Source organism: Gallus gallus, chromosome 5 (assembly GCF_016699485.2).
Source record: "Gallus gallus isolate bGalGal1 chromosome 5, bGalGal1.mat.broiler.GRCg7b, whole genome shotgun sequence".
Taxonomy (NCBI): Eukaryota; Metazoa; Chordata; class Aves; order Galliformes; family Phasianidae; genus Gallus; species Gallus gallus.
The window spans coordinates 5,750,905-5,773,651 of record NC_052536.1 but is presented as its reverse complement, the minus strand read 5'-3'; the positions used below and the strand labels follow the sequence as shown (position 1 = coordinate 5,773,651).

At 33.9% G+C, this 22,747-nt stretch overlaps 1 protein-coding gene and 1 long non-coding RNA gene across 13 annotated transcripts in view; one reads left to right on the top strand and one right to left on the bottom strand.

Moving 5' to 3' along the window:
• CCDC73 (coiled-coil domain containing 73) overlaps positions 1-22,747 on the top strand; it is a 78,584-nt gene that overhangs the window by 39,200 nt on the left and 16,637 nt on the right. For 6 of the 12 annotated variants that reach the window (XM_040701215.2, XM_040701213.2, XM_040701214.2 and 3 more), the window contains 9 exons: positions 2,733-2,804; positions 3,547-3,582; positions 4,000-4,074; positions 6,683-6,721; positions 12,105-12,240; positions 14,316-14,395; positions 19,505-19,633; positions 19,888-19,947; positions 21,526-21,630. In XM_040701215.2, the coding sequence (XP_040557149.1) occupies positions 2,733-2,804; positions 3,547-3,582; positions 4,000-4,074; positions 6,683-6,721; positions 12,105-12,240; positions 14,316-14,395; positions 19,505-19,633; positions 19,888-19,947; positions 21,526-21,630 (732 nt within the window). Of the gene's footprint in view, positions 1-36; positions 2,805-3,546; positions 3,583-3,999; positions 4,075-6,682; positions 6,722-12,104; positions 12,241-14,315; positions 14,396-19,504; positions 19,634-19,887; positions 19,948-21,525; positions 21,631-22,747 lie in introns of all 12 variants that reach the window. The other 6 variants (XM_040701230.2, XM_040701228.2, XM_046942195.1 and 3 more) reach the window with 4 other exon arrangements.
• Positions 12,636-16,014, bottom strand: LOC121110865. The gene is made up of 2 exons (XR_005860075.1): positions 15,050-16,014; positions 12,636-14,663 (listed from the first exon to the last, which is right to left on the bottom strand). It is a non-coding gene; the product is annotated as an uncharacterized LOC121110865 (long non-coding RNA).

Sequence of the window (22,747 nt, the reverse complement as noted above, 5' to 3'; positions counted from 1 at the left end):
CTCATCATAATATTTGGTATGACTGGAAATCTTCAGTCAAAAGGGATATTAATATTGAAGAAGTGGAACATGAGGAATCTTGACACAGTAATGTGGGGGAAGCTACCTACCAACATCTCTGTACTGTGCCTGGTTTTGCTAAGTGCCAATATCATTGCAGTTGCACAAACAACTTCACCTGTAGTGTTTTGATTATAAGATTTTTTTTTTTAATATTTATACATATATGTATGTGTGTATATATATACATGTATTTTTTTTAAACAGTAACTTACAAGTTAGATATACTCAAAAGTTTGTCACCTTTGCTCAGAATTAAGTTTTCAGTAAAATGAGCCTAACGTTCTTTTTAGGGTTAGGGCTCCTGAGGTTATGCTTTCATAGGAAATCTATTCCTTTCTCAAATACAGTCAAACCTATGACCCTTGCCACTGGGTCACAAGATAAAAGGCTTCACTCCGTATATTTTATGATCACAGAAAAAACAATAACTTCAGCTCTATCCTTGATCTTGGGATCTTTAACATCTTAGCAGTAAAGGAAGACTATTTCTTCTTGGAGTTCATCCTAACCATCTTAAATTAATAATCCCAACTATGTGCTTTTTTTTTTTTCCTAGAAGATATATATGTGCACACAGAAACAGGAAACATTTTATATTTGTAGAAGCAGCAGTGCTTTCAATTTGTAACCTTTCTTTGCTTTTCTTAACATAGCATTGCAGTCCTTAATAATCAGGGTTCAAAAGGGGTGATTTCTATTCTTTCCAAGACCTTAACAGCAATTTACCATCTATAGAAAGATGGGACTTATAGTTAGCTAGGTGACATCATATTGTGTTGTTTATTTTTTTTTTCCTCGTGCTTGGATTTCAATTTGCTTATGGCAAACCCAGCGTAAACAATGACGTGTAGATTTTAGGGACTTCAAGGGAGCACATGTGTAAAACTCTGGAACTTCAAAGGAGCAAGCTGATACGTGTTTCTGATTCTGGAGATTTAAGTAAGATGAAAATGCTAAGTATGAAATTTAGCTTGAATTTGTGACCTGGTTGTTTCCAAAATGCAAAATCACATTGACAGTAGTTGAAGTTCAGTAAGAAGACAGCTCCTCCTCTGGGTTTTTCAAATATTCTTTTATATTTTTCCTTCCGAGATCCCTTTCTGCCAACATTTCTGTGGCTCACTAGGCGTTCTGTTTTATCTTAAACATAGCGAACTAGTTTCAAATAAAGATAACGTAAGAGAATTTTCTGGTTTAAGACAGAAATTTGCTTTCAAATTGTAATATTAGTTTTAAGAATATTGCTGCTGCTGTTAGAAAAAATACTAACACAGGGAAAATCATTGGACAAAATACTCTTTTTAATCTGTTAAGTATATTCATTATACTTACTGCAGTATCACAGAATCAAATATGATTTTGTTTATACATTTAAAAAAGTAGCTTTCTTCTTTATATCCTGTGCACCACACATACATGTCATGTATGCAAAATATATCCCCAAATTAAATTTTTGAGGTAGTTATGTACAATCAGACATGTTACTTAGTAGTCTTAGGTAGAGGTTTTTAGTAAAACACATCACTTGAATGTACAAGGTAAGGAAAAATGCAGTATGTATTGAATAATTCAGTAATACTTTTATCAGGTTATAAATTACATCAATGACAAAGTTGTATAGAAGATGACAACTTGGTGAAACCAAACTTATATTTAAGTAAATTATCTATCATTGGCCTGAAGTCCTATGGAAGTATCATCTTAATTTGGCAGTACCGTGGTTATAAAACCTTAATATTTCTATGGTGGGTGAAATGAATTATCAGTTTAGTTTCTCATCAGTCACTCTTTAATAGTATGAATTTGTATTTATTTTTGTACAGTTATTGCATAATCATTATTTCACAGTAAGACTTCTTAACTAAATGCTCATCTGTATTTTGTGATAGATGTTCTTGACTGCCTTTTTTTTTTTTTTTCAGTACCTAAAACTTCAAAAGAAGATCTAACAAAGATATCTCCATATTACTTCCCCTAGGTTGTTTTTTTCCCGTCTTGAGCATAGGAGTGTGATATTTAAAGATCTTAAAGACTGCCAATTTGCAGAGTGTAGTATTAGTGTATGAGATTATGATATAAAACAGTAGCAAACACAAAAATAATAGTATATCTCTAACTCATTTTCTTGTTTACGTATTTTTTTATGTGTGTGAGTAAAGCCAGGCAGCAGGATAATTAAAATAGGAAATCTTACCTTATGACCTTATGCTTAGTTTGTTCTGTCATCCTTCAGCTCTTTTATGTAGTTTATTGAACTATTAAAATTTAGCTGAAAAATAGAGTAACTTTATATTTTTTTAAATGGAGGTGAAAATTAAAATCCTGTTATGACTTCTTGAACTGCATGAAGATACTGTCATAAAGTGGCTATGGGTATTGGATTGATTCTGTACCTTGGTAGGATTGGTAAGAATTGCTCTTAGAAGTCCCAGCAATGACATATCTTCCAGAGGTGATAACCAATACCTGTTGTGAGCTAGAAGATAAGCCACTGCTGAAAAGATGATTACTGGTTAGCAAATGTCTTGTCTCATCCTCAGGTTTTGCTTTTAATCAGTGATGTCTTCCTAAAGTTATGTAAGAGAGAACCAGTGCTTTTCTTAAAAGACCATATATATGTTTTGCTGTAAGATTATGTTTAAAGGATTGTTGTTGTTTCCGCTGAGCAGGAAACTCTGCAGCATCAGACAGACACATTACAGCAACAAAACAAAGAAGCTATGGCAGCTTTTAAAAAGCAGGTAACAAAATAAGTCCTTCCAGCCTAGACACTAAGAGTTCAGAAAATGACAGCAAGTCATCTATTGGTATTAAAACACCTAAGCTGCATGTGAAATGTTGAAATATACAACTCAAAAAAATCAAGTCTGTTCTTTTAGATCCAAACATGCTACAATTGACAGTTCTTCACAGTAATAAGCTACGCTTCCTGAGATTTTCTTTCCCAAAAATTCATACAGAAACTTATTTGAAACCTGCTGTATATTTGTTGTGTCCCCATCCTGTGTCCCCTCACACTCACTCCCACTTCCCAATCTCTTTCTAAAATGGCGTGTCCTCTGGAAATTGTTTCATAAAAATTGAGGAAAAATCTGCAGTATAACTTGTTCAGTTCAATATCTGAAAGAGTGTTTCAGTCTTTCCAGTCAAGGTTGTGTTTTTATCCATTAATAGTGAGCAATGATAGGAACAGAAACTGTTACACATGGAAATGAGTAATTTTATCACTAATGCTACAAATTTCAATCATATCACGAAAAAAAGCAGTTCTTTCTTTCTTGAAAAAAATAATTTGTGATTCACCAGCTTGCTGCTGCTGTAGAGCAGTGTGTGTACATGTGTATGTATATAAAAATACACCTATATAAGGAAAATAGGCTATACAAAGTAATATAATATATTGTCTTGTTTATTTGTGTGAATAAAAATAGTTCTAAGCGCTGTACTGATTTGTTTCCATTTTTTTTATGCCACTGAATCAAGTTACAGGCAAGGATGTTTGCCATGGAAGAAGAAAAGGTACTTCATTATAATTCATTATTTGCCGACTAGTGACACACATAGGCAGGTTATAATGTTATGTAACTTATCAAACACATACTAAGTATATTATAATTAAAGTATTTTTCTTACTGTGGCCTTTACTAAGTTTACAAACTATAGTTTCTTGAGAACTGCTGTTATGTTTCTTTATAACCTGTAAGATTTTAATTATTAGTTAAATGTTAATATTTAGTTCTGCCTTTGGCAGGCTTGTTATAAGTGATGAGAATATACTATCGTGTATTAATTTTTCTCTTCAGGGCAATATAGATGTATATTTCAAAATATTTATCAGAGTTGTTTGTTATCTTCAAAACACTCTTGTTGTTAAGTTTTTGTCATTAAAATAATGTATTCTACCCAAATCCTGAAGTACAGATTATGTTTTGAAAGGGAAAATATCAACTTGCTGTAGAAATAAAAGAAAAAGAAATTGATGGATTGAAAGAAACATTAAAGGAATTACAGGTAAATTATTATTTTTGCTAAATAAATGTTGTTGATATTAAAGTATTGTTTCCCCATGCCTCTCTCCTCCCAAGAGAAAAATAGTTATTTTTAAGAGTGTCTTTTAAGACCATCCCTTTTAATCTACCTAGTATGCTTATACCTCACTTTCTAATGAGTTTCTCTTTTAGCCTTCACCTTTAAGCATCCTGTCAGCTAAAGTTTTTTTCTTCCAGAGGAATGCACAGGTTCCAAAACCCAAATGGCATGTGAAACGTGACTTATTTATTTTTCTTCTTGTTCTCCACAGTCTCCCTTTATGCTTGTATTAATCTCTTCTCACCTGTCTGGAGACTGTGGTTTTAGAAATTTCTAAGCAACAACAACAAAAATATTTACACTGGATGTCCTACTCATGAAGTTACCCATCTTTTGTATTGATTTCCCCAGTTAGTTTCATCAGTAGGTTTCTATATTTTCCACTTAATTCATTTAATGCATTTCTGTAAGAATTAAGATGGAGAAAGTCAATCAGATCTTTTTTATTATTTACAAATTCTTGAGTGGTAAAGTAGACTTCAATTGTCACCTTGGAATGTAATCCATTTTGGATCACCATTTTCTAAATTACGAGTGGATGCCTTACAAGGGGTGGTACTGCCATTTTACCATCGTGAGTTGCCAACTGTTTAGCACTCATACAGTGACCTCCAGTGAATTGTTAATGTCATCAAGGTAGAAGTCATCTGTCAGCCTGAGAGGCTGAAGACTTTGAAGTTACTGCTGGTGCAGCCACGTGATATTTCTTATGGGTATGCAGAAAACCAGATTCTGACTCAAACTTTTTAAAAGTTTGCAAATTTTCCATGGAATCATGATATTTTAAAATTGAAAATCAAAGATACATTTCTTGGACATTTGTTATGACTGAATTATCTACAGGTTTTTGTTTTCTCTTTTTAATATGAACTTTCCCTATTACATTTACAAGTACTTTTTTAGTTTCCAGAACAGTGAAATCTCAAATTTAGAACTTGACATTAAAATATCAATTTTCCATGTTTGCATACAAAAAATAGCTTTAAGATTTACTCGCGTTTCTGCACCTGAATGAATCTTCAGTTTCAAGAGACATATTTTTACATTTGTTTGTTGTTTTGGATGTAGAAGGGATATTCTAATTTTGCAGTAAGAAAGAAGAAATGATAATGACCATCTGTTCATTCCCAGACAGTATTTAGGCACATGCTAGAAGCACATCATTCAGTGAGAGCCTCCATTATAAGAACTGAAATGTTCCTTTAGTGAATTGCAAATGTATGCATTAAGGGATTTGATAATTATGGACAGATGAGATATAGTTGGACAAAATCAGAAAGTGACCCTTGCCAAGGCAAGGATTAACTCTTGATGATCTGGATATGTGTTTGCTTTCAGTAGAAGCATGGTGATTATAATTGTTTTATATATTTAAATCTTACAGTCTAAAGAGAATTATTCTTATTACAAATAAATGACATGTTAATAATAAACTTTGATGCTCTGGAGGAACTTCAATATTGAATATTTTTTTTATAAAGGATTTTGTTGCCTTCTTCAACCCTTGACATAGCAGAAATGATGTCAAGTACTGAAAAGATTCTGCTGGCCTTTTTTTTTAAGTTTCTGTTTATCTTATAAAAGTTTAGCTTTTTTATTGTTCAGTTGCGAGTACAGATCGAGTGTCTAATAGTATAGTTCGGATCTAGAAAATGCTGCTGTAGCCTGAAGAACCTGTGGACTCTGAGAAATTGTTTGTAAATCAGTTTAAAATATGAGTGAGCAATTTCTAATCCAGTGCTGTTGTCCTATTTCTAAGAAGTCAGAATACTGTCTTAAAAGTGATTGCTCTGTAATATTTACACACACTGGGTTCGTTGCTACTTCTCTTTTTTTTAATTTTTATTTTTAGGCATTGTTGGTACATGTTAGGGTGTTCAAAAAGCACCTAGGACTAAAGACTTGGAGATTTAAATGTTATAAAAAACAAAATTTTGTGATGCCAATGGTGTATGAAAAATAATGCTAATGACTTCAAATGTCAACCCTGTGTTTTTAAAACATGCAAGATGAGTACAGTGTGTCTTTATATCATGCTCTTTGGAATATCTATCTAAAAGGTTACTTTTTTCCCCAGTGGCAAACCCACTTTATTCTTCTAGGATTTAAGGAAATACTTTCATTCTTATCTCTGTTTTCTTCTCTGTTTAGTTCAAGGGTTGAAGTTATTGCTGTAGTCCCATTACACTTTATTTTTGTGATACATGTCAGAGAAGATAGGTGTCATGCATTTTTCAAAATTACTGTAGATACAAATCGATATAATGATTTTTTAAACAGAATTTAAGTGTGTAATTTATCAAATTAATTTATGTTTATATTTAAGTGTGTAATTTATCAAACCTCTAAGAGGTTTGATAAAGTGAATCTTATAATAAAAGAAATAGTTAAACTATTAATTTGAAAACCATGTTACTGTATTAGCTTGGCAATTAAATCTTAGGTTTGAGAATGTTTTAAAAATCTGCAGTTTGTCTTCAGAAAAAAATTGTTACTGCAATTCAATTAATAGCTTCTTTTCATTTTACAGATTTCAAAACACACATTACAAAAGAAGCTGAATGAAATGGTAAGAAAGTAATATAAGTAACAGTTTATGAAAAGAGAATGTCAGTTTATAGTATAGTGCAAGTACAATCTTGCATACTTTGATGATAGATGACAATTAAAGCAAATAATAAAAAGAGATAATATTTCCTTTGAATCTAAAGAAACTTTCAAATACAATATTGTTAGTTTCTTGTGTTGTGATAGCTGCTGTTTATCATGTAGAACTCCTTCATGCATTATAGTGTAGTTAGTGTGTTAGTTCTTTTTACAGATTAGCATGGAAATCCTTTTCTCATGGTGCAAAAAAAATGTAAGTTGAATAATGTAATCTTATTATCCTTGTACTTGTAGGACCTAGTATTCATCCCAAAGAAGTAGTAGAGAATTCAAGGCAGTTTTTTGCTTTTTTTGTTTAAGAGAAAGTGTTCTTGGTTTTCTCTCTTTTTCATTCCTTGTTCAGAATTACTTCTTAACATCAGTTCCCCTGAACAGTTTAGATTTCATCCAATCCAGTTTACTCCCTTTGACACAGAGAATAAATTTATATAGAGTGACAGCTTAGTTACTCTGAACCCCGTTGTCTGTTTTAGGAAGTGAAAGAATGAGCTGCAGAAACATTGCTAAGCTTGATTGAATAAATGCTGTGAAAATTCTGCTGCTGCTCAACTGGAAAGTATAAAGATAATATTGTCAGACCATTATAAACTGTGATTTTAATTAAGAAGCTTAAAAAACTAGGGTCCAGTTTAGCTTTAAGTACCATGACATTTGTACTGAAAGTCATCTTCAACGCTACAGTGGTTTTACACAAAATATGGTGAAATTGAATAATGTGCCCTCTGACCTGGGAGATAAGGCTACAAGTTAAAGATCAAAGGCAACATAAAATGTGTTTTGTCTTACTTCACTTTTAACTTGCATTTATTCTTAAAATAAATTTGATCTAGAGAGATGCTTAAAATATACAAAATTATTGAATTTACATTTAGATCATTTCACATATTACCTTTAATAATTTGCAAGTTCAGTCTTCCATATGAATGAGAGTATTTAAATCACAAGAACTTTTCTATAAGGTAGAAATACATCTGTATTGCTTAAATAATTATCTTCCTTTCATATGTTTATAAACAATCTTTTTATCAACAATGATTTAATAATTATTAAAATGTTGGTGTTCTGTGATTTTGATACAGAGGGTGATTATTAAAAATGTTATTGAGTTTGGGAAAAAATACTAGAATTCCTCTTTTGCACATAGCACTAGACCTAACATATATGGTCTGGCCACGTATGCAAGATGTAAAAGGAAAAAACACAAAGTAAGTAGAAGTTCATTATTTCCTACAACCATACTCAGTAGTGGGCTAATACAGTTTTAGACTGTGCCAGATTCTTCTAACCATTCCTTCAGTAGTTGCACTGAAATAAATGGTGTGTTCAAGGGATCAAAAGCCCATGTAGAGTCTTTATTATCATAAATGGCAAAATATTCAGAAGTAGAGTGGATTTTTTAGACCAATTTACATTTCAGTTTGTAGCTTGTTCAAGATTAGATCTTGTTCTGGCTAGTGCTTTGAAAGTAGGAAAGTAGACTGTCTAGTTTATGTCTGGCACTTAGAAACCATGCCAGTCAGTAAAGTAGCTTTTGTATGTGCTGGGGATTGATGTGGCACTTCATTCCAATTTTGTTCATTTAATTCTGTTCTTTTAATCTAGCACTGGCACTGTTAATATATTGCACATTATTTTAGTGTGTGGAGTTCCACTCCCCATCCCCAGTGAAATTTTGTGAGAATGCTGATGTCATGTGTGTGATAATATGTGCTATAATTTTGAAAAAGTAGATGGTTTCTATTTTGTATTGAAAGGCTATATAGGCACACAGAGAAGTCTTTTTCTTTCATTTTCCTTTTTTTACACAAGAAATATCAATTTTTGTGTGTTATTGTCACTTTGCACATGATTGCATATGGATGCAGGAGTTCGCAGGATGATTACAACAAAGCTAGTTGTCTGGTAGAATAAACTTAGTACAATGCAGAAGCCACATCTGTTTTCTTACTGCTGAAATGAGGGAGTAGCTAGAGGAAAATGGTCTTGGTCAGGTCTTTGTTTCCCCCTTTGCTAATTTCCTGGTGCATACAATGTAGAATGCTAGAACTCTGAGAGTGCAGAACTAAAGCAAATGTGTTTTTTCATTTATTTTCTACTCCACAAGTAAAATTCATCTATTCATGTGTTCCCGTTAACTTGCATTGGCTGATCCTGAGCATGTCTGAGAAAGTGAGCATTTAGAGTTACTTCTCCACTCAATTTTAATTTATAGTACCTAACCTTCAATATAGGTCGCAATGCTAAAACGTGAAAAACAAGAAGGAGATGAGCTTTGTCTGGCTTAGAGACCAAATCTTCTGTACAGTTCTGAAAAGTAAATCTGGAGTGGAAGTTCTCAGTGTAGTTAATGGGGAAACGTCGCTGTTTATATGGTAGCAACTCAGTGCATTGATGTTAATGAGTAAAGTAGGTAGGGTGAATAACTAGTAGTTAGTCTAGTTTAACTGTATGTCTGTATTGGTGAATTAAATGTTTGTGAGGCCATTTATTAAAGCTGAATTCAAGTGATATGAAATGGCCTAGTTACATTAAATTCTGCAGTTTACATTAAACTTTGCAGAGGGAAAACTGCATCCAAATAAACCAGACTGTTCTCAGTAGACAGCCTTCTGAACTGTGCCCAGGAACCATTTGAGTGCTCTTCAGGCAAAATATGCCTGGGAATTTCTAACAGCTTCACATTATAGGCATTTCCTGAGAGCATCCCTGCCACCATTTAGCTCTCTAACACAGAGGCAATTACCAATGACAAATAAATCCTGGATGAATGAAAATGAATAAAAAAATATATAACATACTTATCCTGGATTATTAAAAACAAACCAACTTTTAAAAATACATTTAATTCCTTTCCATGGTTAGGAATTTGCCTGTAATTGTGTTTAAAAATAGTGTGAAGGAAGTGGTACAGCAAAAACTGAAGATAATGACTTTAAGTAGAAAAACACTGTGAAGTAGAGAAACAACCGTGGAAACATTTTCCTGCTTGGAAGTTTTACAGGCAGTAGCCCTTTGCATGATTTTCATATGATCTTGCCTTATGTCTCCATTTCATAACAACTCCTTTGTTCCTCTGACACTTTCACCCCCCAGTTACCACCTTCTGATTCACTGAGTAACACTGACCAGTGACTCAATTTCCAGAATATTTTTGAGATATGAGTAATTCCCTCTTTGTCTTCCTCCAGTCACCTACCTGACCCTGAGCTATTTCTCTGGTCCAGTTTCTACCAAGAAGTGATTGTTCCTCAACAAACCATATGGCCAAAATCAATTCCACTCCCCATCTCAGCTTATCTTTATTACTGGTGGAAGCCAGGACAATAATTCCTGTTCTTGCAATATCAGACTTTAGGAAGGAGAACCAAGATTCTGTGGGTATTGCTCCAGCTCCAGGTCAGATCCTCCCTATCCTGTGGAGTCTCTCAGTGTTTCTTTATTGTCTCTTTATTATTTTCTTCCATGGGAGATGTTTTAAGGCCTTTTCACCGTGATGAGAAGATCCATAAACACAGGTGAATGAAACTGCTTGTATTTCAACACTGAAGCTGGAGAGCAGCTTGCCATCAAAAATCATTTTTAGACCAGTGGTAAACTCTTAATAGAACTTTTTTGAGGATATAGCAGGCCACTTTCTTTTCTCACGAGAGAGACTAGGGAAATAATAAAGCATATTTCTGTTTCTCTAGTGAAGAGGAGAGGATACTGCTGTCTTTCTGACTTAAGAAAGAAGTTGGAAGAACATTAAGAACATTCATACAAAAGTGCAAAACCTCACATCTTGCCAGAAGTTTTTCAGGTTTCATATTGACCAGGCTCCCTTATTCATCACTAGCTTAGAGTAAATACATCTGAATTATTATCAGGAGAAACAGAAATGACTTTTTTCTTTTTGTTTTCTACGAAACCTGCATCCTAGCATTAGGTAAGCACAGCTTTTCAAAAGTTTGCTTATTAAGAAAAAAAAGGAAGCATATGAAAATTCACAGCCTACATTTTGTGCAGCGATTCTCTAAGTGGTGGTGTTTCTTTACCAGTGCTTCCATTACGGCTTTCTACTTGCTGTGGTGTGTTTAATTTCATACCTTATAAAACATGAGAAATTTGTATTGTATATCCTGTTTTCTAGCCTTATGTTGGTCATTTCTTTTGATTACTGTGAGCTTTTATTATCCTCTGATGCTTGGACATGTATTGCATTTGTTACTATATGGGAAGAAAGCCTTACAGAAGCTGAATAGCCTGGACCAGATCCATTTTTGTGTAACCTGAATTTACCCACTGGAATGAATTTGGCCCAATTCATTTTCACTGCTGTGTTGCTCTACTGTAGATTAGAAATAGTCTATCCTTGCACTCTCCCTTTTCTAATTATGATCATGGGGCTGGAGTGGGTGAGACTGGTGGGCACCTCTGCAGATCACTCCCTGCTCAAAGCATTCAGAGCAGATTGCTCAAGGCTGTGTCCAGGTGGGTTTTGAATATTGCCACAGGTGGAAACCACAGTCTGTCTGTACAGTGTGCTTTGATGCCTGACCACTGGGCACTGCTGAGTAGAGTCTGTCTCGTTTTTCTTATTCTCACCCTTCGAAGGTATTTGTACAGTTTAAACTGTGTGAGAATCTCCAAGCTGACCAGTCCCAGCTTGGTCAGCCTTTCCTTGTGTCAAGTGCTCTAGCTCCTCCATGGCCCTGTTCTTTGAATGACATTGTATTGGAAAAACAGGACTTTCATTTGAGTTTGTATTTGTACTACCATGTAGCCCAAAAAAGTTTTCCTTGTAGACTTAAGTCATGCAGCCATGCTATACTGGAAAGTGTTTAGGTCTGTAATCTGACATCCTACATCAAGGAAATAGGAGTATGCAGTGCTGCACTGAATGCTAGTGCAGGAGGACAAGTATGAACCACAGGCAGATAGAAGCACTATTAGCATGCTAGGCTGTGTTTGCAATACAGTGACAGGTAGAACAGCATGTTTAGAGTAAGTCATGTAACAAAGGAAAACTTGAAATACGGTTTTGAAAACGGTTAATACTATCCTGCATGCATTTACGTGAAAGTTCTGAATATAAGGGAGAACATATGAAAATATATTGTAATGCAGGTGGAGACTTTAGCATGAGGTGCTGTCTGGAAGTGGGAGTTGATAATCAGATATGAAGTAGACAACTGAGATACTCTGAAAATGATTTTGTGTTTATGCCATTTTGATAAGCATTTGGAGTGTTGATTTATACATGCTAGTTGGTGTCAGTCAGCAGGTGCTTCCTTTGTTTCTAACAGGATCAGAAATTACAGATGCACTTAACAGTAAGAGAAGAGCATAATAAGAAACTGAATGAAGTTGAGAGGTGTTATGCTACTATTGCATGTCAGTTTGGAATTGTTAAAGGTGTCCATGAAAAATTGGAGCACAGTGGTATGTATGTCTTAAAAGTCCTCCAGTATTCTTTTTTTTTTCTTTATTTTTGACAACACTGAGTTGGAGATGTGTGACTAAATTCAAAAAATAGTATCTACGATGTGCCAAGCATCAACATCTCGGTTGCTTCTGTGGTGTTTCTATGAGAGTGCTGGGTTAAGCAGCACAGGCCCTGTACCTCTTCTGCTCTTTGCTGCTACAGCTGTGTATGTGACCATATGTCGAAGAACTGATTTCTGTTCAAAATCATCCAGTAGCAGACCCGCTCCTTCCAAAAAATCTTTAGACTTAATTTGGATCAGCTTCCTGTTGCTGTTCAGCAGACGTACGCAATTGTACCAGCACAAAGAAGGAGATGAAAGTAAAGGAATTGGCAAGTAATGGAAAAGAAATCTTGTTGGGACTATTGTTTATGTTGGGAAACGGACAGAAAGCATTAATGAAATACAATTTTTTGTTACGTAATATGTAGAAATATTGAAACTTAAAAATATTTCAGTAAATAAAATGGATGAATAATTTCATACAGTTATCATGGCTGTGTGGCTATTTAAGCTTTACAAATGTATATTTTAACCCCAGTCTTATGTCAAAACATTCAAAATTATTTGTGAATCTACCAACAAACAAAAATATTTTTCCACATGCCCTTTTTAGTGTAAATATATTTTCCATCCATAGGACATAAAACGGATATATTGAGTAGTAAAAATACCACATTTATATGAAGTCTGGTACCTATTAATTTGAGAGAGAAGTCTTTGTTTTGCATGATGAAGTAATACACTGCAGTGTCTGTATAGGAATTTGTGTAGAAATGTGTGCATGTTTTGTTTTGCATACCTTCAGTGTTTATCCATTAAATAAGGATTTTTTATTTTTTTTTTAAAGAAAGGGAGAACCAATTGCATTACTGAAAAACAATCGTACAAAAAAACCCAAAAACAAACAAACCCAAAACTGCATAAAAGCACTTAGTTTTTCAGATTGAGTCTGAATAAATAAGTAACATGTTTTAAGGGCATTTGGGGTTTTGTAATAATTCAAGTTACATTTTTATTGCTTTTTTATTTGTTTTGACTATTAAATATTAAACCACTTTCAAAAAAAAAAAAGAGAAAGAAAATGTTGCTGTGTTTTCATTTTATTTACATTGGGCAAAGCTTTTCTATTATATGCCAGATACAGAATAGTCTTTTTGCAATTTATTGGAAAAATAACACTTGTAGTATTTTTTTTTCTTTTAACTATAGGTAAACATTTTGCCATATTTCTTCTTATATTTATCCGTAATTGCAAAATGATCCCTCTGTTGAAGAATCCAATCTATTCACCAGTTTAACTGTAGTGTGTCTTTTACTGCAGTGGGAATTCAATTTGCATTGCAGTATGTAAGACCTGCAGTAGGCATGTAGGCAACTTGTAAATTCTGAGCAAGACACTGCAGTCAGAGAAAAAGTCATGCACAAAGAGTGTGTGTCATTTATTATGCAAATTGTTTACATTTATAAACTGTTTGTTCTTTATTTGCTGTATTAAAACAGCATGTAGGAATATAAGAAAGTGAAAACTGATGTTATGGTGTTGATATGCAAAATGCTGCAATGTGTAATAAATTTACTTTATTGCCTTACCAGTGTCCCATTATTAGCATTTTAAAGATAGAGTGTGAATACATGACCCTTGTTGAAAATTTTACCAATTTTTGCCTAAGTTGTACCAGAAGACATTTATTATTTTTTTGAAGTATTTTCTTTTGTGAATGTTTTGTTAATGGAGAAGTAATTCTAATAAAGTGGCACCAAATGACAGTAAAAATGAAATTACAATTACAAATTGCAATTAAAATAATTCTTTGAGGTGTAGAAAAGCTAATACTATCTGCTGTAATCCTTTCATGTATGATCATAATATATACACAGAGTACTTGAGTCCTATTTTGCATCCTAGTCTGCTTTCCAAAAAGTTGTTTAACAATTTTAGGCGTTATGTGCATATACATAATAGGTATAAATCAAATAATACTTTAAATGTGAAAGTGTATATATAAACATTTCATCTTTTGTTTAAAGTACAGGAAGCAATACAGCTCAATAAGAAACTAACATCAGTGAATAAAAGACAAGAGACTGAAATAAGTAATCTGAAGGAAGTAAGTACCGTACTCACTTCATAATGTGTAGGTGGACTTCTGGACTTCTTCAAGCTGCTTTAGTATTAATAGAAGTAGTGCAAAAGCAGTGTAGAATTGTTCTTCATTCTATCACTAATGGTTAAGTTTGTCTTAGTTTCCCATCTTAAACACAGATGCTTCGGATGATTGATGGATTTTTGTTTACCTCTATAGTGGCCTACTTGTTTCTTGTTAATTGTTGTCCATCTGTCTTCTTCCTGCACTGTGTAGTCATTGCATCTCCCACCTGATACAGAAAGGTAACAGTAGTCTTTTCAGTGTAGTTAAAGGCAGATATAACATGAAGGGTAGAAAGAGTCATAGAGGTGAGCTGCTATCTTGAATATAGAATGATACAGCTAATTGAATCTCTGTTGAAAGTAAGAGTTCTGAGGCAGGGTGACTGAGTCAGGTCAAAGAGATGCTAGGGACAAAGTTTCCTGGCTGTTGAGCATTTTCCCGCCCCTCCTCTATTCTGAAGCTAGTATTTGCTAGGTACTGTTTGAGTTACATAAAAGGAGGAAGAATATATGTATCTTTTTCCTTTAAGCTGTTTTTTAAATGCTGCCATGAGAAGAGGTGAAAGACCATCGAAGACAATATTCTATTCTGTAAACAATATATCCTCCATACCTTATTGTTTTCATATCCTCTCTTTCCTGTCTTCTCTTTTCTTTCTTTCTGATTCTGTGAGGATTTCAGAAAGGGAACAAATCATAGAACATCCCGAGTTGGAAAGGACCTGTAAGGATTGAGTCCAACTCCTCGCTCCACACAGAACCACCCAAAAATCCAGGGAGTTTGGTTTATCCCTTGCTTTGACAATGCATAATTATTTCTAGCTTCTTGATCTACTACTAAGCTTCATTTTCATTTGTTTCATTCACACCTTCTCAAACACTTTATTTAATGTTATTTACCAGATAAAGATATTTTAACAAATTTGGTGGGTGGAAGAGCAGAAGAAAAAGTACTGAGGATTGTGAGTGATGATCTATATGAAAAATGTATTGTAAATATCAGTATTCCAGGAGTTTTTAGAAACTTTCAAGCATTACAATTCAATTAGATTTGTTGCTTTTAGTTAAGAAACCAAGAATAATTAATTGCATAGAAGTCTCCCAGGGGTAAGTAATTGGAGATGTAAGAAAATAAATAATGTTAAGGAAAATTTTATGTAATTAAATTTGTGAGTAACAGAGGTGTGTGAGATAAACTAATAATGTTTTGTGTATTTCAGTAATCAAACAGATTGTTTGATCCTTTTTTTTTTTTTTTTTGAAGTCACATTACTGACTCTTAAGCTATTGGGTGATAAATTTAAAATGAAATACTGCTAGGTAAGCAAAAGAAGGAGCCTGAAATTTAATCTAGCTTTTTTTAGTTCATCGGGAAATGCCTTTTTTGTGGCTATTTCTGAATTTCTTTCTGGACGTTTACTATCTGATCATCCTCTTGTGAATGTGATTCTAAACTGAACTAAAATTTAATTACTTAACCTTCCAATAGTCATATAGTGCTACAGCATGTTGTGGGAATATCTTCCTCTGAACCAAAAGTGAAGGCTTGCTCATTGTAAATAAAGTTTTGTAAATAGAAGTTGTATATAGAAGGATGACATGCCTTTTTCCTGAAAAGGCAGAATTTCTGTGAAAATAGATTTTAAATTGAACAATATGGTAAAAATTCCATCCCATTTTTCAGTGTTCCTCATTTTGACAGTTTGTAAGCTGCAGCTTATAGAACATCTACGGAAAGTTAAGTAGTATGAATGTGCATTGCTGATGTGTACCTGTAATGACACTAAGTTCAGCACAACTTTTGTTAGTGAAAGGTGGTGGCCTCATCTCTTGGGTCAATACATAAGTGACTAGAAAGGAAGTTCTTGAACCCCAGAGAATTGCTCTGAGCTAGTTTTATTTCATTGCAGTTGCTTTCACTTAGCATAACCATTGCAAGAGACTGAAGTCAGATGTTTTCCCCTATTGGGTAGTGTATCAGTTGTGGAGCTGACAAGACTGTTAACAGATCCAGAGCACTGAGGGAACTCTGGTATTGAGAATAGTTTGGAAGAAAGATTACCAGGCTATCTTCAGTTGCTACAGGGCTGAAAGTAGTCTTTAAATCTGCAGTGTAAGTTGTGATATTTTATGGAACTGGTTTTATCTGTGTTGAATACTTGACAGACTTCTAACAGATCTTACCACCTGTGAGCTGTTAGCTCTTACCTCAACCTTTATTTTAACTCAAACTACAATGACCTCTTATGCTTTTTCTTAATGGGAATATGAAGCTAGTAAATTCTAGTCAAAATTTATGCATAAACAGTAAACTAATCTCCAAGTTTAATGAAATTACATATGATGGAGGTGTTTAGTCATACACAGAACAGTAAAACCTGATTTAAGTTGGCGTCCATTCTGCACAAGAATTTCTGGAATTTGTGGAAAGAAGTATTTGGAGAGGTGGTAGCTTGCTCTTTGCATTGTCTGCTTTCTAGTCTGGTTCTGATAGATAGCTTGGCTTAATTTCCTTTTCAGCAACATTTGTTTTAGAATTTGAACACATAGTCAATGTGGGGGGATTTTTTTCAAGTGTTGTGAAAATGCTTGCATTGAAATCTGACCATTAAAAGCAGTAGAATGAAACAAACCTTTGAAATAAAGAGCTATGCTGCTTAAGGCCTAGAAGATTATCAAATTATCTGATTGCACTGATTTGAGAGTGCAGAAAGGTGTGTTTGTTACTTGGGAATTTCAGTTTGCATAAGGTATGAATGCTGTCTTGGGAAGCTCCCTTTGCAGTCCTGTATTACCACTTCATGCTGACATACACGTCTGTGTGGCCCTGAGGAAGAGTAGAATGAAAATTTTGTGTTGATCAAATTAAATTGTACCATAAATAAATATAAGGAGCAAGTTATGGCTTATATCAACTAGCAAAAGGAAAGAAAGATATATTTAAAGAACAGGACTGTTTCTTTTGTGATACTTTTTACTTTTAAGCTGGCTTGAAACCATGTGCCTGAGTGTTGGTTGCTAGCAACAGACTGAAGGAATAGATTTAAAGCCTTATTTTTCTTTTTTAGTATTCCCCTGAAACTGATAAAATTATTTTCCAGACACAATTGATAGCATTCTAACATTTCTAGTGATTGTATTGATGGCAGAAAGCTGCTAGAAAAGGAAGCAAGAGTTCTGGGGCTGAATTTTTTTCTTTTACTTTCAGAATACAAGAAAATATGTGTATGTATGCATTAAAATTATTTTTGCAGCTACGTAGCTTATGCTGTCACTCACTGTGGTAAACTTTCCCGTTATTTCTGGTGATCTGGTTTGTGATGGTTCTCTTTGTGGGTTTTTGTTTGTTTGTTTTTCTGCTCACAGCTTTGGCAGATGTGGGTTTTAATCCAGATAGATTATACACATCCACCTGCTATGTATGAAGAAGAAAATCCAGTTATCTTTTCTACCACAAAAGCATGATCTACTTAGTATGACTTTTCTTTCCCTGGCACAAAATAAGTAGTAATTCACCACCCAATATGCTTTGAATTTTGCAGAGTGTGTCTCAGATCCATAGCAGGATTATGTACCTGCACACACACAACCTGTGTACCGTGAATTTGGTTCTCTGTAAGATTGGTGTGGTACACTCCTTCTGTTTTACAAAGCTAAAACTGCTTGCACCTTCTGCCTCTTAAATGTAAGAACTCTGCTTGCTATTCTAGTAAAAGTAGTACAATTAAAAGGTGTATGTTTGGTTGGGTTTTTTGTTTGTTTGTTTGTTTGTTTGTTTTTCCGAAGGTGGAAAAGCCTTACTAGTTTACAGAATATTGCAGTTGTAGGGCATTGTCCTCTTTGAGTTTTATAATTGATTCTGCAATTGCACTTAGTCCTTGCTAGATCATTTTAGATTTATTTATGGCTCAAATATATGAGAAATAAAGCCTCAAGGAAACAAAATGATTTATTTAAAAGTGGTATCTATACTTTTATTTTCCATGTAACTTTGTGTTTGTAAATTTCAGCTACATAATCTTCCCTTTTCTTTTGTACTGTTATTTGATTTTGTCCAGAACAGTTAAGCCCATTGGTCTGTGATAAGATGGAATTCCAGTTTTGTGAAGAAAAGTTAAACAGACCAAACTTAGTTGTTAGATAAAACTATTACCATTCTGAATGCATGGTTCACCACTATGGCATCATGAAGAATTCTTGATACTATCTGTGAACAGCATTCATAACCTCTGCTATTTGTCTGAGTAAACGTCAGAGCGCTCAAGGAGAGAGCGATATTAAGCAGACTACCTTGTAGCAGAATGGGAGGGGTGGGGGAGAATAGGGCACAATATTTATGACTCCAGGAACTATAAGTTGTAATTTAATGAGATCAAAGCGTTTGCTGTTTATTTGCTGCACTAGGAGCTCGGAATAAACTGGTTAGAAAACAGATACCACCTCACCAGAGGAAAAAAAAAGAAAAGAAAAAGAAAAAAAGAAGCAGGATATTTAAGAGATTATAAAGGCTATAAAATCAAAGGCATATTTTAGATGGAAAATCACATTGTAGAAGCTTGTAATATAAAATTAATTTAGAATTCTCCTGAGATTAAGTAATTAATGTTTCAGGAAAAAGCAGAGATCCTTCAAATTTATAGCCAGTTCCTGCTTTTACCAGATAGTCACTGTTCTTCTTTTTTCCCTCCTGAATCCAAGGAACATACCCAGTATTTCAGTATGTACTTTATTCCTGCCGTGTAAGAGGCCTTTCCAATATCTACTCAGTGCTCACTTCCAGAAAGAGAAGATATCAAATATGGAAGTATCATATGTACTTCAAACAATGAAAGCAATATTAGTCCAATAACATTTTACCAACTAAAATAAACTTTCAGCCACATTTGACAAGTTTAAAGTTTAGCAAGTCAATCTTAGAAATTTCGGTTCCTCAATTTAATTTATTTAGCTCTTTCCATACATTATTTCGAAGTAGGGCATGACTCAGGATAGTTTAAAAGATTTGTCTTTGTTTTGAATTGCAATCGCTATCCTGGATGAACTATTTATATGTGTTTCCTGTGTTAAGGAACTGAAGAAAGTAACTACAGACTTGATAAGGTCCAAGGTCACATCTCAGCACAGGGTGGGAGAAGAAAACATCAATCTTGCAGCAAAGGAAAAACAGTTTCAAGAACTGCAACAAAAAATCAGAATGGTATTTTGGAATTTAAACACATTAAGTTTTTGGTTAATATGTTCTGTTCTTCATCTTAACATGAATGGAAGTGCAATTTTATAGTTAAAAAAAGACGTTTCAATATAATAGTTTAAATAGTTTTTACATTTTTAGATAGTCTCATGAGGATTCAAAGTATCCTATTCATGCAATATTACTAAAAAAACCCAAATCAGTAATTTTGAATGCCTTCAATAACACTTTGTGCTCCTTTTTTCCCTTTTTCTTTTAAGGAGACAGCAATCAGTAAAAGAGTTCAAGAAGAAAACGCTAACATTAAAGAAGAGAAGCTAGTGAGTTATTAATATAACTTTGCTATTTAAGATTACTTAAGAAAATGTGTTATATATTTAAGATTCTTAAATGATCCTAGCAAATAAAATCACTTGTGTTCTTAATAAAATATGTCTGAAAAGTATGCAAGTGGGATCTTCTCAGTGTTTAGAAGGTAAGTTAGCAGTATTAACTAAGCTGATGCCTCATTCCAAGTCAACTTTTATCTTTAAGTTCAGGTTGGAGGCATCTGGTATACCTGTGAAAATAGTTGTTAACATAACTTTGAGAACAAATAAGCAATAAAGTTTGCATGATATTCTTGCTATTCTGCTTTCTGGTTGCCAACAATTTGTTATAATACCCTTGATATTGCAACCAGGTAGAATTCGTACAGAGCATGTATGTTTAGATTATAAAATTACACCTGTAGAAAGCTGATCAGTGTTAAGGTTCCTCTGTCACAAACCTAGTTACTATTTGCTAAATTCCCGAGCAAATCCTAATTTTCAAACCAAGTGCATGGAATCAAATAACAAACACATAGCATGAAAATTTTATTCCCTGTAATAATAACCATAATACGTTGTTTTGCAGATATTATTTTCTTACATAGTCGCAGAATTCTCATTCTTCAGTTCATTAAGCTAACGTTTCGGGAAAGTGTGATCATCTTCCTTCTAAGGAAGGACCAAAAGTAGCAGTTTGCTTGTATGGTCACTGAGCACATGTTAAAGGATAGGAGATAAAGGATAATCTGTAAAAGTTTGATTTGCATTTTGAATTGACTTTTAAAAAAATCATACCAACAAACATGGGGGAAAAAAACCCAACAAAACAAGATATACTCTGCCATCATTTCTCCCACAGCTTTGAATGCACTAAAAGTATTGCTGTGGAGGTGCTTGTAGCCAAATTCATATGGTCATTTTGTGTTATCAAAGAGAAGGACTGGTATTGCCTGTATTTCTCTACTATGTTCTGTGTGAATTGCTGGGATTGTTTGTTTTAATATATGTCTGGTTTTGTGTAAATTGGAGGTGGAGGTAGCTCTAATACAGAGATTAATTTCATGTTTTTCTCCAAGAACTTGGGTTAAAACACTCGGATTTTTGTATTATAGAGAGCTACAAAATCACTGTCTGGACTAACTGAATATGTTGGTTTCGGTGGCTATTGGACTGAATATATTATCTAAATTATAGGCTGATTTACACTGAACTGTATGTAGAGAAGCAATCTTATCTAGTTCAGTGGACACTGTACTGGATTCAAAAGACATAACCAGCTCTGCTGCTGACATGTCAGGTGATACTGGGTTCAGTTTTCTAGATGTGAAATGCAACTGAGTATAAATTAAACATCAGTGAAAAGAATATTTCTTCCTGCAAAGAAGGCTGAAAGAGCTCAGAGAAGTTGTGATTACTTTCCAAATGTTGATGTTGGTTGCAATAAGATATAGGTTCTAATATACAATATTTTATATACCACCGACAGAATAAAAATAAATATGTTAATCTCAAAGGTGTAAATTGGTTTCTGTTTAAATTTGAGAAACAAAGTGTTATTCAATATATCCTGATTTATTTGTTCACAAGGAAATTCTCAGCTCTCTACAGTGTGTGCAGAAGCAGCTACAGCAAATAACCCAAACGAATGTTAGAATGGAAAGTGAATTAAATGCACTGAGAGAAGAATATCAGGTCAGATTTTCCTTGATTAGACAAGCTGCTTCTATCTGTTATGTATTTTATAAGTCTAGGGCTGTTAAAGACATCTGTATGCTTCTCAGAACTTTTGACCTCTCTTCCATTGCTCCCTCAGCTCCTTAACTGTCAACGTGAACCTTGAAACGCAGTCTATGGTTTCCCTCTTTTAGTTCTCCCCCTAAGGTAAATTATGGTTGCCATTCTGATCAGCCATTTCTGGAAGGTAAAACCAGAACATTTCTAAGGCTGCTTTCAAGTACTTTGAAATAAAATGATTTTATGACTTTTTTCTTATAATTAATTTTTATGTAGGTATAAATTTCTCCTTTCTGGAAAATACTTCAAATTTCAGATTTTTGGAGCCAGAGCTTGTCCTCAAAGCAAAGAGCCTGAAAATGATCATATCTTTAGCCGTTTCTTGTTGTGTTGCCTGTTGTTATGTTAATGTTAGAGGTGGTAAGTAGTCATGTTGGAGAGTGTTGAGTTGAAGCATTCTTCGGTTCCTCTTTGAGGTTGTGAAAAAGGGATTAATAACAGTTTATATTGTAAATTACACTTGCAGTCAGATTGACCCAGTGCACTGAAGATTAAAGTCATCATATTTTCTGATCATATGTGCCACGCAGAGATCACTATTGGGACTACTAATAATTATGCACTATATTTATCCATATATAACTATAACCATTCTTTGCTGGGCTGTTAAGGCTGAGGTTTTGAACTTGTATCTTGATTAGTTTCAAATTAAACTTTGTGTGCACATATACTTCTGTTCTTTTGTTTCTTTGTATGAATGTAAGCAGTTTGCCTTTTGCCACAGTATGAATACATTAATTTTGCTTTTTGACTGAACAAACAAGGTTAAACACGAGTTTGTTTTCCATTAGAAACTAGATAAAACTTCTAGGAGCTGAAATACCTTTTTTGCAGTATTGGATAAAACTGTAGTGAGTGGAAGAGAAGCCACTGATTTCAGATGTCTAGAATACTGCACTTAGTCTAGAGTACTAAATCTTCATGACTTAAATTTCTTTGCTCTCAGAGTGCTGTAAAACCATGAAGAGGTACTTCTCAATCTGGAGAACAGTGGCACTAGTTCATTGTGAATCTT